Here is a 16,451-nt window from a genome sequence, read left to right on the forward strand (position 1 = left end):
TAAAAAGATAATGCTTTAAATCTGCTGAGAAAGACATCTCTTGTGCCTGTGAATGGAATATACATTTGTGAAAACTTTTGTCACCACTGGCTTAGTTCAGAAGCTGAACAGCATCACTGCTGAGGGTTGTCTTTAATTAATTTTTTAGTGATGAAAATTGTTGGGTGTAGAGTTGAAGTTGATGAATATTAAAGACATCCATCCATCCATCCATCCATCCGTCCATCCATTATCTGTCGCTCATTTCAGGGTCTGGTCGCTAGGGTTGAGCAGGGAGGCCCAGACATCTCTTTCCACAGCCACCTCTTCCAGGGAGAATCCAAGGCATTGCCATGCCAGCTGGGAGACATAGTCTTTCCAGCATGTCCTGGGTCTTTCCTAGGGTCTCCTCCCAGTTTGACATGCCAGGAACACCTTCCTAGTGAGGCATCCAGGGGCATTCTTACCAGATGCACAGACCACATCAGCTGGCTCCTTTTGATGTGGAGGAGCAGCAGCTCTACTCCAAGTCCCTTCCAGATAACTGAACTTCTCACCCTATCTCCAAGGGTGAAATAGGGTGAGAAAACTAATTTCCACCACCTGTATCAGTGGTCTTGTTCTGTTAGTCACTTCCCAGAGATTGGGACCATAGGTGAGGGTAGGAACGTAGACCAGCTGATAAACAGGGAGTTTTGCCTTGAAGCTCAGCTCCCTCTTCACCACAACAGATCAGTACAGAGTACTCAATACTGCAGAATCAGCACCATTTGGTCTGTTGATGTCACACCTCATTGTTCCCTCACTGGTGAACAAGACCCAGAGATACTTAAATTTCTCCACTTGAGGCAGCACTTTACTCCCAACCTTGGAAATGGCAGTCCACCCTTTTCTAATTGAGGAAAAGGGTGATTTGAGACATTCTATTCATTATTTCATAAATTAATCAATCACTTTGATGACCTAAAGGTTCCTAACCTTTTTTACTGTAGGTTCCTGGAAGTACTTTTACCTTTTATCTATAGGCCCTCCAACCACACCTATACATATTTGTGAATGAAATAACAATTTAGTAATTACTGCCCACCACTGAAATGTGGGTAATAATGTTTTTGATTGTGTGTGTGTCTGTTTTCAAAATATTTTACAAACCACTTGACAGATGTTAAGGAAACTCTCAGAAAGGAATTATTAGAGGTACTTATACAATCAATGAACTTTTGAAGCCAACCCAATTCAAGATGGCCACCACAGCTAATCAACATTACCCAGCACAAAAATGGCTATGGCAGTCAATTTTACAGACACTGAGCTAAGATATGATGTGGTAGTAGGTGACAGTCAGCTCCAACATATTCTGAACATGAGATCTTGTGTAAAAAAAAAAAAAAAAACAATAACAAAAAACAGCCCCCTCCCAGAAATGCTTCCCAGAACATTTATCTTGTCACAAAAAGCCAACGTAGCTTTTATCTTGCTTACCTTTGTCCAGGCATGGGATGTTAGGATGCTTGTGACAGTCTGATGCAGGCTTTTGTTTTTATGGCTGTAAGGTGCTGAAGTCTCTGACAGGTACAAAGAGCCCAATGAGAAAATAACATGAAACCTTGTTTTTGGTCTGAGTGCAATAGCATATCTTTTGACAATTTCAGACTTTTTGTCTGTGTTCTTCTGGAAATATTTGTTTGACACTGAATCCGTTTGAAGGCAGGTGACTTCCTAGTCATAGCTGAGATATTGAGTGTCCTCCTAGCAAAAACTTGTGATCCCTATAAAAACATGTCAGTGTTGGTAAAATGGGACTTTATTTCCTTTAGGTCTCTCTTAAGGACTCATACAACAGATCTGCCTATGTTATGCTGAACACATAAAAGCATATTTTGCAAGCAATAACAAAACTAAGTAGCTTCTACTTTAGCAGTGCAATTGCAATTTTAATCGTGCAGTTGCTGGAAGAGCCTACAACCGCTTCGACCAAGCAATGTATGTATGGCCCAGTCACATTCCCATAAGTTGAGAGTCTCTGTTGAGCCAAGAAAACTCCTACTTTGAAGCAAGAACTAAAATAAGTCAAGTAAACATAATTATAACGACTGTGAATGGCCACAGTACCAACAAGCCGAACTACATCAAAAGGTTATAAAGACTGTGAACTGGTCCCCTGCAGCCCAAAAGCATGTAATGTTTGTTTTATCAGTAGACTCTTCACCTCATTAGAGTTTACTGAAACAAAATAACAGAAATCTTCTAACTAGATTTTAAAGTTGTTCTGGATTGAAAGCACCGTCTCTCACCTTCATAGAGCCAGCTTTTGCCTTATAGGGGCAATGCATTCTTTGTTGTATTTATTCTAACAACTAATTCAGGGAGCTCAAGTGTGAATGACACTGCTAGTGCAGTTTAACTTTGAAAACAAATTTACGAAGTCCCTGTGGAGCTCAGATGGTAAAGTTTTAATCAGCAAGCACTAATTGCCTTGTACGTACCTGCAAGTGAATTTCAGTCTGTTTTTCTTTTGTTATCAGAACTTTCATTGTAAATTGATTTTTAAAATAGTCCTGGCTTACAGTGCTTTATTTTTTTTAAAAAGATCCTATTTTTTATGAATTTTACAAACTGTTAATTCTTCTCACACGAAGAAATCAAACGTGTATTTTAAGGCAAATTAAATCAAATTCACCTGGGTCTCAGATCAAAAGGAAAGCAGGCTTCCCACGACGGCTGTTTGTTCCAGTGCCAGGCTCCGGAGAGTAAAAAGAAGCGTTGCCCGAGCTTTGTTCTGAGCCGTGGTGGATGCTGATTAGCTATGCTAACACTGGGCCATGTGGCTCTGCTCCTCTGCCTCCATAGTGACTCCGTAAAAGTGGGTCTGATGGCTGTACTTCATCTACATTAGACATATACAGATCCCTACCCCAGAAAAAAAGTGTTCGATTTGAATGCAGTATAAAACATTGCATTCTACAGCTTTAACCTTGGTGTGTATTTCTAATTTTTCCTCTGTTCTTCTTTTCTGGTGGTTTCTTTCCGCCCGCAGGATGCCAAGTTTGTGGAGGAAAGGAGGAAGCAACTGCAGGGCTACCTTCGCATGGTGATGAACAAACTGATCCAGACGCTGCCGGAGTTCACAGCCCACCCTACCAAAGAGACCCTGCTGTCTCTGCTGCCTTTCTGTCAGTAAGTGGACTCACACTGACATGTTTGACACGGACAGCCACCTTTGATGTGAGCACGTGTTGTTGTGTGCACAGGCGAGGTAGAGCCTGGTTATATATATCAGCGTTTAAGACGTCAGTACGTGCAGGGCTTTGTGCATCCATGTCTTTGTGAAAGGTTTTAGCAAGGGATCAGCAAGGTAATAATATCAACGAGAAATGTAAATATGCTTGGACTTTTATTTACATAATTTATAGCAATTAATGGTTAATTTGAACGTTTTTCCTGACAACAATAATCTCAAATACAATGGAATCTACATTGTTCTGGTGTTTACATCTACTGCTGAGAGGTACAAGGCAGGCAGTGGTTTTGCATGTGTGCATGTGTGGGGAGTGTCTGCATTTGCCTGTCTGTTAGCAAAATATGTCATGAACCACTGGATGAACTTTGTTGAAACTCTCAGAAAGTAATCTTTGGATGTGCATCCGCAGCTGATCAACTTCTAATCCTTCAAATCAATCCAATTCAAGATGGTTGTCACAGCTGTGTGACCTTAGCAAACACAAAAATGCCTATGTCTCAGTCAATTTTACAGATATTGAGCTAAAATTGGGTGTGGTAGTAGCTGAGTATCATCTTCAACAAAGACCCCAAGTGCTACTCGTTGTGCAACATCTTTGCTTCAAACTATGGCTTTAACTGTTGGAATTAACCCTGTTTCTTTTAGCAAAATCTTTTCCGCAAAGTTTAATGAAACTCTCAGAAAGTAATCATTGGATGTACATATACAACTGATCATAACTTTTGAAGTGAACCAAATTCAAGATGGCAGCCACCGCTAACTGACTATTGCCAACAAACACATGGCTATAAATGTACGGGTATTGAGCTAAAACTTTGTGTGGGTTCAGTAAAAGTCATCCTAACTACTCACTCATCCCACAAAATCACATGCTGCATGGGATTGCGCATCATTTTCAAAATTTGACCAAAACAGTCTTAGTTTAAAACCTTGGCATGAACAGTGACAAGCATATGTATTCATGAAGGAATGCCAGACAATAATTTAATAAGGAATCATTCATTTGTGCAGAATCTCATATTTTGCTGACCTGATATCATAAAGAAAATTGCCAGTCAGAGTTTGGCATTAATTCTGGAATATTTTACCATTTTAATATACAGCATTTTCACGGATGTTTAGCTGTCACAACTGTTATGGTCGTAGTTGTTACTAGATACAAACAGGAAGGATTAATGTCAGATCTCTTGTCAACAAACTTTTGCCTTTTGCATTCATTTTCACACACAGGATATAAAGGTTTGCTTCCTTTCACACTCACATGCCCACACACAAATGTATAAAGCTTTAGCTCCCCATCTAGCTACCGGGCTGCATCTAAAAATGAAATGTTCCAGTCGTTTTCTGTCAGTATTCACATCTGTTTCCACTTACCACCATCACTCAGCTTACGTGATCTGTCACACTGTCCGCCTGGAATGTCATTTTCTCTCTGGAGACATTTGAGTCAACTCATTAAATGCAGCAGGATACTGGATACAAATGAAAGCTTTTCACTTTGTCCTTTATGTCAAAAGTCTCCATGTGTCAGGTTTTATTTTATTTTTTTTATTATGATGATATTGTTTTTTTAATAGCTTTAAATAGTTTTTTCAGTTTGGAAAAAGAGCTGAACTGCTTTTGTGAAAGTCGGTGCAGTTTATTTGCACTTTTTAGTTACTTTGCTTTGGATAAAAGTGCCTACAAGAATAATACATGTAGCCTGATCAACACATGCACTCACTACTTCAAACATTCTGCAATAATAAATAACTGATCATCTCTATTTTGAGAGAGTACTGTGTGCAGCCGATAACGAAGGCTGAGGGGATCCATACTGTCAGAGTTCAACGAGCAGCATTTACACCAGATACAACTGAATTGTAACATGTAATGGAAAAATGTGCTGCTATCAGGTAATTTATCCCAGTGTCTCAGGATTGGGAAGATGTTCTCATGTCCAGTGTGCTTGATTTGGTTTAAACAAACTTTAATTTGTTTGGTGTATTTGATTTAATCTGGTGTAAATGCTGCTAGTTGAACTCTGAAAGTGAACAAACCTTTCAGTGGAGACCGTTAAAAACATAGACTGGGATTTGTTTGTGGCTTAAAAACAAATCAGGCTAACCACTGAATTGTTAGATTGTAGAGTTTTGCATCTCATGTTAATGGCCGAAACAATGCGTATCTTGATACACTGTCAGTGAGCCAATTCTATAAAGATACACGAACAACAAAAACCGATACAAGCCAATAATCATAATATGGTGTGGTTCAATATCGACACTGTGACAGTCTATTTGAGACGATGTGATCAAAAGCAAAGGAATGATTCTCTGTTAGATATTGAGACTAATTTTTTACTACCAAATAAGAAAATGACATTGCCCAAACAGGTCTAAGTTACACTTTCATAAAACATAACTCACACTTAAAAAATAATAAACAAAAATTAGGGCTACTGCAAAATTAAAAGATTTTTGCTGCTACCAGTTACTCCTCCAGTAACTCAGCAGCAAAAATACATTTTTTTATTGTTATAGATAATGAAACACAAGTTTATTTTTTAAATTTTTATTCCCAGAATATTACTTGATGCACAAGATCAAAGTGAGGCACACTGTCAGTGTATGTTGGTGTTTATACAGGCGCTGCTGAAGTTCTCGTCTTGAAAAGTAGGAGTCGCTAATGAGAAACCAAAGACGCTAAATAGCTTGAAATAACCTAGAAGTGTTGTCGACAAAAAGAAGCAGCTACAAGACATGCATTCTTGATACACATACATAACTACACATAAACTTTTCTGCTTTATTTTGTTGAAATGGATACTTGTAGAAACAAACCTTTTTGCAAACTTTTCATTTCAATTATAGATGGATGGATGGATGGATGGATGGATGGATGGATGGATGGATGGATGGATGGATGGATGGATGGATGGATGGATGGATGGATGGATGGATAGATAGATAGATAGATAGATAGATAGATAGATAGATAGATAGATAGATAGATAGATAGATAGATAGATAGATAGATAGATAGATAGACAGACAGAACTATGACGACTCCTTCAGGGAAATTAAAATTCCAGCAACATTGCACAAGTGATAAAAAACAGGAACAGTAGCATCACACAAGGTCAAAAGTAACAGTTAGTAAATATAAAAATGCAAACAAAGTAAAGATAAATAGTATGATGTAAACACATATGTACATATTTAACAATAAATAATATTGTATAACCAGTTCCTATCTATCACCTATGGGGTGGTGGTGGTTTTCTGTCCTCATGTTATCCATCTTCCCTCTCAGCGAGGAGTTTTTTTGTTTGATGACATGAAGAACAAAAGAGTTTTTCCAACCTGGATATGTCCTTCCTGGATGTGCTGCCTCTCCAGCACACTAAATTGTAGAAAAGAACACTGGCAACCACGGACTGATAGAACATCCACAGGAGTTTCCTTCAGATGTTAAAAGACCACAGCCAGGAGGATGACCTGTACTTAGAAACATCCACATAAAAGCTTCACTCGGACAGAGCAACCTTAAAGCAAAGTTAAAGTGACCTTGAGCCAAACAATAAACCCCATTTTGCTCTTGAAATGTTCCTTACTTGTGAGTGATTTAAGCATTTTGGTAACAATGCCTTCTGCACACCTTCCACCTTGTCTTACTGGGAGGAGACTGACCAGGTCTTGCTGGAGAGATTATATCTCACAGCTGGCCTGGGAATGACTTGAAGATCCTCTGGATGAGCTTGAGGAGGAGGCTGAGGACAGGGAGGTCTGGGGACCTCTGCTTTTTTTTCTGTTGCCTCCAGAACTCACTCTCAGATATGTATGGATGGATGATTTGCTCTAGTTTTGTCTTTAAAAGACTCATAGACAGGATAGCTGTCCTGAAACAGTAAAAGAGTTAAAAGCCTGTTGCCAAAAAGAGATACAATTGTGAGAAAAATAAAGCGAGCTAAAGAGCAATTAATGAAGGGAAAAAGAACTAAGCTGTGAAGGGGAAATAGAAAAAAATAAAAGGTAATGGGAGAGTGGAAGGAGTTCTCTTACTCAGCTCTCAAAGGCCCAAATGGATTGCTGAACTCCTTCAGCTGTGAAACTAAACACCATATGAAAGTAAAATAAAAATTAGATATCACTATTTTCATTCACTCTTTTTGTCACAAAGCCAAAAATCAGTTATTTTGTTATCTGCTTTGAATATGAGTCATTATAAAAGCAGTACCACCGCTAATCAACTAGGTTTTGTAAGGATTATACTCTCTAAGTGTTGTGAGAAAGTAAAACTTGAAAGGTTTTCTACAGCTCTTCTTGTGCTTAGTATTTCTTTGGCAAAAGCACTAACATAAGCTTTTTGATCATGCTGTTCATTTACAGAATGATGAGTAATCGTAAAGAAGGCATAGTTTGTCCAGAGGGGAACAAAACAACATATATTGGAACTCAATACAATCTGAATTCAGTGTTTATATTCTTCCATTAGGTTGGCCCTTTTTATCCTTCTTGGGAACAAGATTCAGGCTTTAGTACAATAAAATCCCTGATGTAAGTCTGTTTAAGGAGCAGATTAGAGGTGAAACTTGAAAAGATGTGTGAGTTGAATGCGTTGGACAAATTGAGAGGAGATGTGTTGTTTTGTACCTTAAAAAGGTTCTTGAAGGTAGAAAGGTACTCATATTATTTTTCTCCTCATTATAGCTTTTGGTAGCTTGCTTTAAAATCTTGGCATGAGTCGGATATCCAGGTTTTAGCATGACTGAGAGACATTTGCAGCTTGGCCAGTGAAGAATAACTGTAATCAGTCATGGCACCCAGCTCTATCAGGGATAAAGTTCAGAAAATGTCTTTTACACTGAGATTTTGTTTGGTAGATCAATAAATGACAAATGAGTCAGCCATGAGAAACTCAAAAACTCAACCATCTTGAAGAATTGCAGAGATCCAGTCTCGTTTCAATGAACATGAACAAGTCTGTTTTATTTACAGAACATACAGCCCTGTAGATTGTTGTTCACACTTGATGACCAACACATTGATGTGTTCAGATCTCATTGTGTCCACACTTCTTTGGCTGAAACTTTCCTCACTTCTCTGGAACAGTGACACGGTCACACCTCTTCCTAGATTTGCCACCACTTAGTATGCAGCTCCACCTGACCGTTTTTATAGTTTTCTCAGAACACAAAGTGTACGCTCTCCGCCTAGGCTCTTACTTTATTGACCCCTGGCATAAGAAAAAAAAAGTCTTGTAGACTTTTGTCTCAAAGTCAAGAGCATCACGATAAAAAATAAGCATAAAACTTCTTTTGATGGCGGCCCGCAACACTTTATCCATATAGGTTCATGTGACAGTATGTAGAGCAAGGAACTTATTAGGATCGTACCATTTACAACACAACTTTTTGCTGTTAGGCAATCATTTTGATGCATACTCGCATTTGCGTAGCTGTTTGCTCTAATTAGGTTCCTCAGCATTCAAATTATTAATATTCCAACAGTGCTCGGGAAAGTTATTATCCTGCACAAATCAATATAATGTCCAAACGGGGGACAAAAACATGCTGAGAGCCAGAACAAAATCTATAAGCCCAATTAATTTGCCACATTTACCCAGTTTGATATGAATAAACGAGGCGGCTTGCAGTTCCAGCTCTGCAGGCTGCCCTCAATTTAGTATGATTTTTGCTGATATAACTCCCCGTTGCATCTCTGTTTGGCCAACCTTTGCAAATCCAAACAGTATGAGTGCATGCGGCTGCATGTAATTGAACCAGCCTCGCGTGGCAGAGATGTGGGAATACGTGGCACTTTGGCCGCTGATAAGTTTAAGCCAGAGGAAAAGGACTGATGTTATCCATTCACCATGAAAGAGTCGCCATAACATTGGACCATCTCACACGCAAACAAATGTGGCTTCTTTACATTGTGCACACCATTTTTTTATTTACCTAACAGAGCGTCTTCAGTTTAATTTCAGCCCATGTTGAGACTCTTGCTTACATTGAGGCTCAAGTGGTAACATCTTTGGTTGAAATAGCATAGCATTCATTTTTAGCCTGCATTGTTCAATAGAGAATAAATCTCCCCAACATGGGACAGCCCAGATGTCCCAGCTAATCTTAATTAAAACTCCTGCAGCTGGAGTGTGTCCTTAAAGAGGCCTCTTTGGCAACAATAGGCAGATGCCCTCTTCTCTTTTTTTCTTTTTTTTTTTTTTTTTTTTTTTTTTAATTCCTTGACCTTAACGCTGTTGTTACAGCGTCACAGTTTCAACCCAAGCAGTAGGTGTGGGGTCACTGTCTGTCGGGTGAAGTTTTTCTGAGGAGATCAGGGCAGCTGACAGAAAAATACAGCATTGCACTCCAGGCTTTCAGTCTCCCTGCCTTTCATTTCCTTCCTTTGACAAGTGCCTCTCGCTCATTCTCATCATTATCAGGCCCAGGGATCAGCGGTTCACATGTGCTGAAGACGGTTGTCTTGGTAACCAGGGCAATGATGTCACTAAGTGGACAACATTACTTTCCTGAGAGTAATGGGAAACTTAAACATCATTGTGGGACAAGCGTCAGCTGACAGAAATGATCATTTCCGGTGGTAATGGTATGAAAGAAATTATTAGATATTAAAAATACTTTCATACAATTCTAGTAAACCAAAAATACTGCTTTTATTTGTGAAGTAATTATTTGCTATATTCCTACATTCTCATTGTTTAGGAGTTATTAATGACAGATCTGAGTAAAGAATTTGCATTTTGCTCATTGTAAAAAAATATTTTCAGAAAACTTATATAAAACTAATTAATTAAGCCCTATTTGCTCTACTGGATCCAACCAGGTACTTTGTATTTACTGATACAACTGAATAAAGTCCTTCCAAGGTCAGCTACCAACCTTTCTGTGGTTGCAAAATGTGAATAAAAGTGTCTTTTTTGCCTAGTATTTACTTGCTATATAATGTAATACTGTTGTTTCTTTTCATCTGTCTTCTGCATTAGTATTTAGGGAAGACAATAACATCTTTCTTGGATTATGTAAGTAGTATAATTTAGAGTAGACATCACATCCTTTTGTAAGGGTTTCTAATTTTAACAAGAAACATTTGGGAATTTTAAAGAAACACCAACACAAGATGAATACTAACTAGAGGAAAATGTCCTCCTGTAAAATGTATCAATTTGCTCAAGTTATCAGAATTATTTATGTGTTTTTTAATCTTTGGAGTCACTTGTTAAAACATATAGGCATGCATTCATCAGCTTCTGCCTGAATTCAGTGACCCCATGCTTAAAGTGTGACTAAAAACTGTCCTAAATGTGACTTTTCTATGGTTGTAAAGTGACAGATGTAGCACTAGTGGCATAAAGGAAGCTTTTTTTTCATTGTTATATTTCATGGTGGCAGCTTACACAGAACAAGAACTTTTCTGAATAAATTTTGATTGGTGTCAGTGCAGCTGCTGCCCATACTTCCATCATCCATCTGCTTTTTTTCCTCTGAAGTCCAACAGTAATTTGAGACTTTACTGTTTTTGACTTACTGACAAAATGTCACCATTTTGATGTATGAACTCTGTAAGATGTGTAAAGACAACCAAGATCAAGAGAAATGTTAAAGCTGCTGCCAGTGGCTCAGTAAGATCACCATGGTAACCACACACCTGTGTCTCTTACTTCCTGATGGCACTCTTTATGATACAGGTGAACAGAAATGCATAGTAGAATGTAAGCCTCACTGTGTGAAACCTAGAACTGTAATTCAAAAAGTTCTTAAAGACTAAATAGACGAAACATCTGGTTTGTCACACATGTCAGTTTTTCTGTGTCTACAGTGTTTTGTGTAGAAGATATGACAAGTTAAAAAGACCCTTCCCTTCCAGTTTTGGAGAGAAAGCTCAGCTCAGATACATGGAAGTCAATGAGAGTTTTGGATGTGTGCACTCTGTAAGAATTTTAGAACAAAAATAACTCTTTTATCCATGAGAGACACATTGGGTGAAAGAAGACCAAACATTTTATTGTATATATAAATTGTACAAGAAGTGTAAAGTTTCTGTAAATTGGAGGAGTTTTTGTTTGCAACCTTGTTTGAAAGTTTGGACAGCTCAGATGTTAGTGTGACATCATCACACTCTAAATTGTACAGTCTGTGGTAAAATATTCAAAAGAATCTTAGATCCTAAACTGTAATTTTGTAAAAACCATAAAGATATCAAAAATACCAGTTCAGTCATGTAAAGTGCAACTTTCTTTGACTTGTTTAAACTTTGAATGATGTTTCCACAGTAAAGGAAACTTGAGCTGTAGAGCTCCAAAGAGGGCTGGGTTTTCTCACGAATTTTGGTCAAATCTTGTTGTATGTGTGAAATATTTTTTTGCAGTTTTTTGCACATTTTGTCTACACCATATGATGTATTACTACCAAAAGTCATAAGGTAGTATTCCCATTTTTTATATGGCTGTTTCCAAAGTTAAAGGAATAGTAGCAAATCGAAAATTGTGATAGAATTACTAGTAAGCGTGTTTCAGTTCTTATGCATTTGCACCTTTAATATGTTTAACTAGCATATCTGGTTTATGAAAGCTTAACTAAGTTTAGATTTTCCTAAAATGAAAGTTTTTTTATGAAGAAAAACAGTGTCTTAAAGGGCCTTACCGCAGCATCAGGGTGTTTAAATAATAAATTGGACCAAATAATCGCTGAAAGTGTCTGACTTTTCCCCTTTTCTCTTTTCTGCTATTCTTGCTCATGTAGAGACACGCCCCAGGGCAATGAAGGTGGAACCAAAACACCTCGATCCAGAACGTCATCACGCTTCCCCAGACTGGGCCGCAGCCGCACCCAGGAAGCCAGAGCCGAACCTCAGAGCGGTGACCTTTGAGCTGTTGAGTTAAAACTGATTAAGACAATGGTGTGTTGTCTCTGGACCATGACACACATGCTCACTAGGTGCAAGGACATGTGGGGCATTAAATGGACCTTAAATGTTTCGAATGAAAATCCTCGGTCGAGAGACGGAGATGGATGCGTTCACGTTGTGGGCCTCTTTTGTGCGCTGGCTTGTTGGATGGGAGGCAGATGACTCTGACTAAAACAACCTGCTAAAGCAGCACCTCTTACCTCACCGAGAGACCAAAAGACTCCCTAGAAACTGCACATGGACAAACCTGAACTGCTATTAGTCATCTCAGAAACACTGAGATACGAAGCCTTTTTTTTTTTTAAAGCTGCTTAGTTTTGTAGTAAAAGTGCATCATGGTCACAGTGCCTACGGTGTTTTACAGCTGCTTCCCTGAACTAAGCAGGAAGGGTGTGCAGAGAGGTGAAGCAGGGGTAAACTCAAGTCCCGTCTTGGGAAATGAACAATGTTTCTCAGCTTTTATGTCAGCATTCTAGTGCCATTACAGTTTAGACAATGATTTACAATCAGTGGACCACCATGCTACGAGCGTTTCATTCTGTTATGCTGTGATTATGGCTTTTATAAGAAGAAAAAATGCAGAAAGAGTGTAACATACCTTACCGCCATAATGGAAAGTGTGATTTTTAAAAAAATCCACTTTAAATTCTACAATATAAAAGCTTAAGATCTAGTTATAGACTGCTGACCTGTTCTGGTTGTATCCTGATTCTTAGCTCCAGCTCCGTGCAACCTTAAAAAATATGAAGCAGGTAAAGAAAATTAAGGAATGGATTAAAGAAAAATGTTCCTGTACACACATTGGCTTTATCAATGGGATCACTGGTAAAGCCAATGTGCATTACGCAAAATTATAATAATAAAGTTTAAAAGGTTTGGATGGCAAAGTTGTTAGAACCTTTTCTCCAGGGGGTGTATTTTCTGGCTTATGTCAAAAAAATAACAAAATGAACCTTCTAAAATCTCAGAAGGTAAAATTAGTGCCATTTATTTCTGCTTCAATATCTTAGAATGATTCAGTATAGGTTGATTTGTTAAAATTTGTAAAAAAAAAAACAAAACACAACACAATCAAATTAATCACAGCTGTTCTCTAGTTTTATAGCAAAACTAAAATGACAAAATAAACCTTAAAAATACTGTGGTAAATGTTGAGACGTCATCAGGTAGTCAAATTAGTTTCCTCTTATATACAAGCATACCTAAACCTCATCATAACTGACTGTGATTTCATATTTCCTGTCACAAAATAGGCCTTCAAGTGACGAGGTTGGGAGTAGTGAAGGACATTGTTTATTATAGATGTTAAAGACCAACATCATATTAAAAAGCCGAGGATTAATTAATTAATTAATTTTGTTGTGATTTTCTCAGATTTAATTGTTCTGTTATCTTGAGATAACCAAACTAGGTGTATCAACATAACTGTCCTTATTTCTGATGAACAGTAACTACTTTAGTTTAATTGGGATTTTGAAATAATTTCTAGTTATCATGAGGTTTCGAGCTCTTCAAAGGCCTTGTCTACACAGAAAATAATCTTATTATTTGTTGCTTCTAAAAATATACTCTTAAACACGGCACAGTTTCCAGAAATGTTTTTATCCACATGGAAACACAGACAACGACCTAAAACGCTGTAGTAACCACTCCAGGCCTGTATGTGGAGCTGTAATTCTGCCGCAAAAACACACCACAATATTTTTATTTTCAAAAAATACAGTTTGGGGATTCCAAAATACCTTTTCTGTGTGGGTGCAAGGAAGAAGCGACTAAAAACGTTTGCGTGTTCACAAAAAAAAATGTTTTCATGGGGATGGCCCCTAAATCAAAATGCATACATATATTAAACCGTTATCTTGAGAAATGATAAATAAGTCATTATCTTGAGATAAGATATAAACTGACAATAGATTTCTGAGCATGCCCTCACTGGGTGTCTTTCTGAAAATGTTGGCTGTTTAATTCATTTAATTAATTTTTTTTTTATTCTGTAACATTTTCAAAACCAAGAACAAAAAGCAACAACAAAGATTAATTCAAAACAGCACTTGGCTGTTTCTTAAATGTGGCTTTTAGTACAGACAAATAATGAATATTTAAGTCATCGTACGAGTATCCACCCTCCTTTTATTCTCTACAAAAAGGCTGACTAAAGGCTAAATTTCCTAAACTAACCATTTCCCGCTACATAGACATTTAACTGGCTCTTATTGAAAAAGAACATCAATTCCACCACGTTCTTTTTTGTTTTTCCACATATCCAATTATTTTGATCAGAAATGAAAAAATAATTTTGCATGAATATCATTAAAATATCAGCGTAAGATGTGCGACGCATCATTTACGTTCTGCGTCTCAGAATGATTTAATGCAGCGTTATGTTTCCAAATGAACGTTTTAACCACTTAACGAGAAGCTACTTGTTAGCGTGAACGGTAAGGACCGCTGAGCATCGAGTGTGTGGAGAGCAGAAGCTCACGCAGATGCACGTGTTATGCAAGAGTAGCCAGAGACTGCGTTCAAAAGGGGATCGTTCACGGGGCTTTGAAAAACTTGAATCAAACAGGGGGATGGTGCCTGCCATTGTTGTCAAGGAGCAAATGAACAAGGCTTTTAATTAAGTTGTTTTTCTTTGACTCAAATGGCCTTCGGCAACTGGAAAACACTCCTTTCTGTTGAAACTCTCCCAGGGATTCTCTTTAGAAAGGGTTTTATTTTAGACATTTCACAGGAAGGCTTTGGGAGTTAAACGTAGTGAGTAAATAAAACGTGAAGAAATGTGGGTGAAGTGTCAGGATTCCTGAAAACATTAACGTCTCTTAAAAGTTTGACAGTTCTTGCATCCTGTTCCAAACACACGACGCGGCTTAAACATCCAAGTTTTGTCCTTCTCTTTGTCAACTTGTTTGAACCGGCAGTCATGTTTGGTTTCGTGCTGCCTTATGTGCATTGAGAAGTAAGCCCAATTGTATATTTTGTATATTTGGCAAATAACTGTTAGATAATCATGTCAATCAACAAGCAGCCTTTTTACAGACCTATTTTTTTACAGTGTAGTTTTGTGTCTGAGGATCTCCAGGCAGAGATATCAAACTGTTTGTCGTGCAGTGAATCTGCGGAGCATCAGTCGTCAAAAAAAAGAGGAAAAAAACATTCAAACTGACAAAACTGTGCTACAGCTGTGGCCACTCCATGAAGTGAAAAATTGCTGCTATGCTGGTGTTATCCAAAAGCAGCTGGGTGAAGTTATTCACAGCTTTGTTGCTAGATAAACAAGTGTTAATATATTCAAAAGAAAGAAGCTTTGAAAATATCTCATGGGTATCATACACGTTTTTATATTTCTGTGTTTTAGGGTTGTTTTGTTTGTACCAAACATTTGCTTACAGGAAAACTACACCTTTAAACCTGACCAGTAGTAGTGATTCCTGTAATTGGACGTGTTTTTTAAGTGTCTAAAGTACTCTCGAGAATGCACAAAACAAGCTGTTGTTGCCAAAAACAATAGGAACTGCAAGATCTTCAGACAAGTTCCTGGTGGCTGTGCAGCTGCTCTCCTAGGACATACAAAGTTTCATAACATGAATATATAATTCAATATTCCTTCAGATAATGCAGTCTCCTTCCTTTAAAAGAAACTCACAGAAGCTGGATTAATCGACTCTGAGTGGACGTTGGGGGTTGGAATCAGGCGAGCTTGCTCAGATGCGAATGCAAATCTTTTCCTTGCAGTTTTGTCTGCTCAAGTACTTTTCTGTTTTCTGCCTTAGTCTGTATCTGGGCCTTATCCGCGTTATCGGTGTCACAGCAAACTGGGTGTGAACAATAAAGATGTGTGGAAGCGCATACACTCGCAACGCCTCGGTGTCAGTGTTGTCATTAAGCGTTGTTTGCGTTTATGGACGAAGGCGAAAGGTCACTACAGTGTTCTGCTTTGTGTGAGCACATTGATGTATGCAGGCACGTATGCAGATGTGCACACATCCAGCTGGTATGTGCGCACGGAGAAAAGAATGGAACAGTGCTCACATTATGCTCCACTTCCAAAACAAATGCATACATGGGGAGTTTTTGAAGCATCTGTTTTGCTGGTTGGATGGTTTTTTTAACTCTCAACTTGAGGTTTTTAAACAAACCACTTAGCCAGTCGGGGAAAAGTTAGTTTTATTGCGAGGAGAAAAAAAACTGCACAAATTGCCCATTGGCCATTGACTAGAAAATTGGTTATAAGCTTATTAAGGATATGGATGGCTGATTTTTTTCAGTTTTAAACATTACAGGCACAATATTCACACAACTGGCCCACATGTAAGCCA

At 38.1% G+C, this 16,451-nt stretch overlaps 1 protein-coding gene across 1 annotated transcript in view; it reads left to right on the plus strand.

The window, feature by feature from the left end:
* The window catches only part of snx29 (sorting nexin 29), a 166,635-nt gene extending 150,643 nt beyond the window's left edge, over window positions 1–15,992 (plus strand). The window contains exons 21-22 of the mRNA XM_017416208.3: window positions 3,017–3,156; window positions 11,967–15,992. Coding sequence (XP_017271697.1) covers window positions 3,017–3,156; window positions 11,967–12,093 — 267 coding nt within the window. The 3' untranslated portion in view covers window positions 12,094–15,992. The remainder of the gene's footprint in view (window positions 1–3,016; window positions 3,157–11,966) is intronic.
* The last annotated feature ends 459 nt before the right edge of the window (window positions 15,993–16,451 follow it).

The sequence above is a fragment of the Kryptolebias marmoratus genome, linkage group LG17, assembly GCF_001649575.2.
Source record: "Kryptolebias marmoratus isolate JLee-2015 linkage group LG17, ASM164957v2, whole genome shotgun sequence".
NCBI classification, from domain to species: Eukaryota; Metazoa; Chordata; class Actinopteri; order Cyprinodontiformes; family Rivulidae; genus Kryptolebias; species Kryptolebias marmoratus.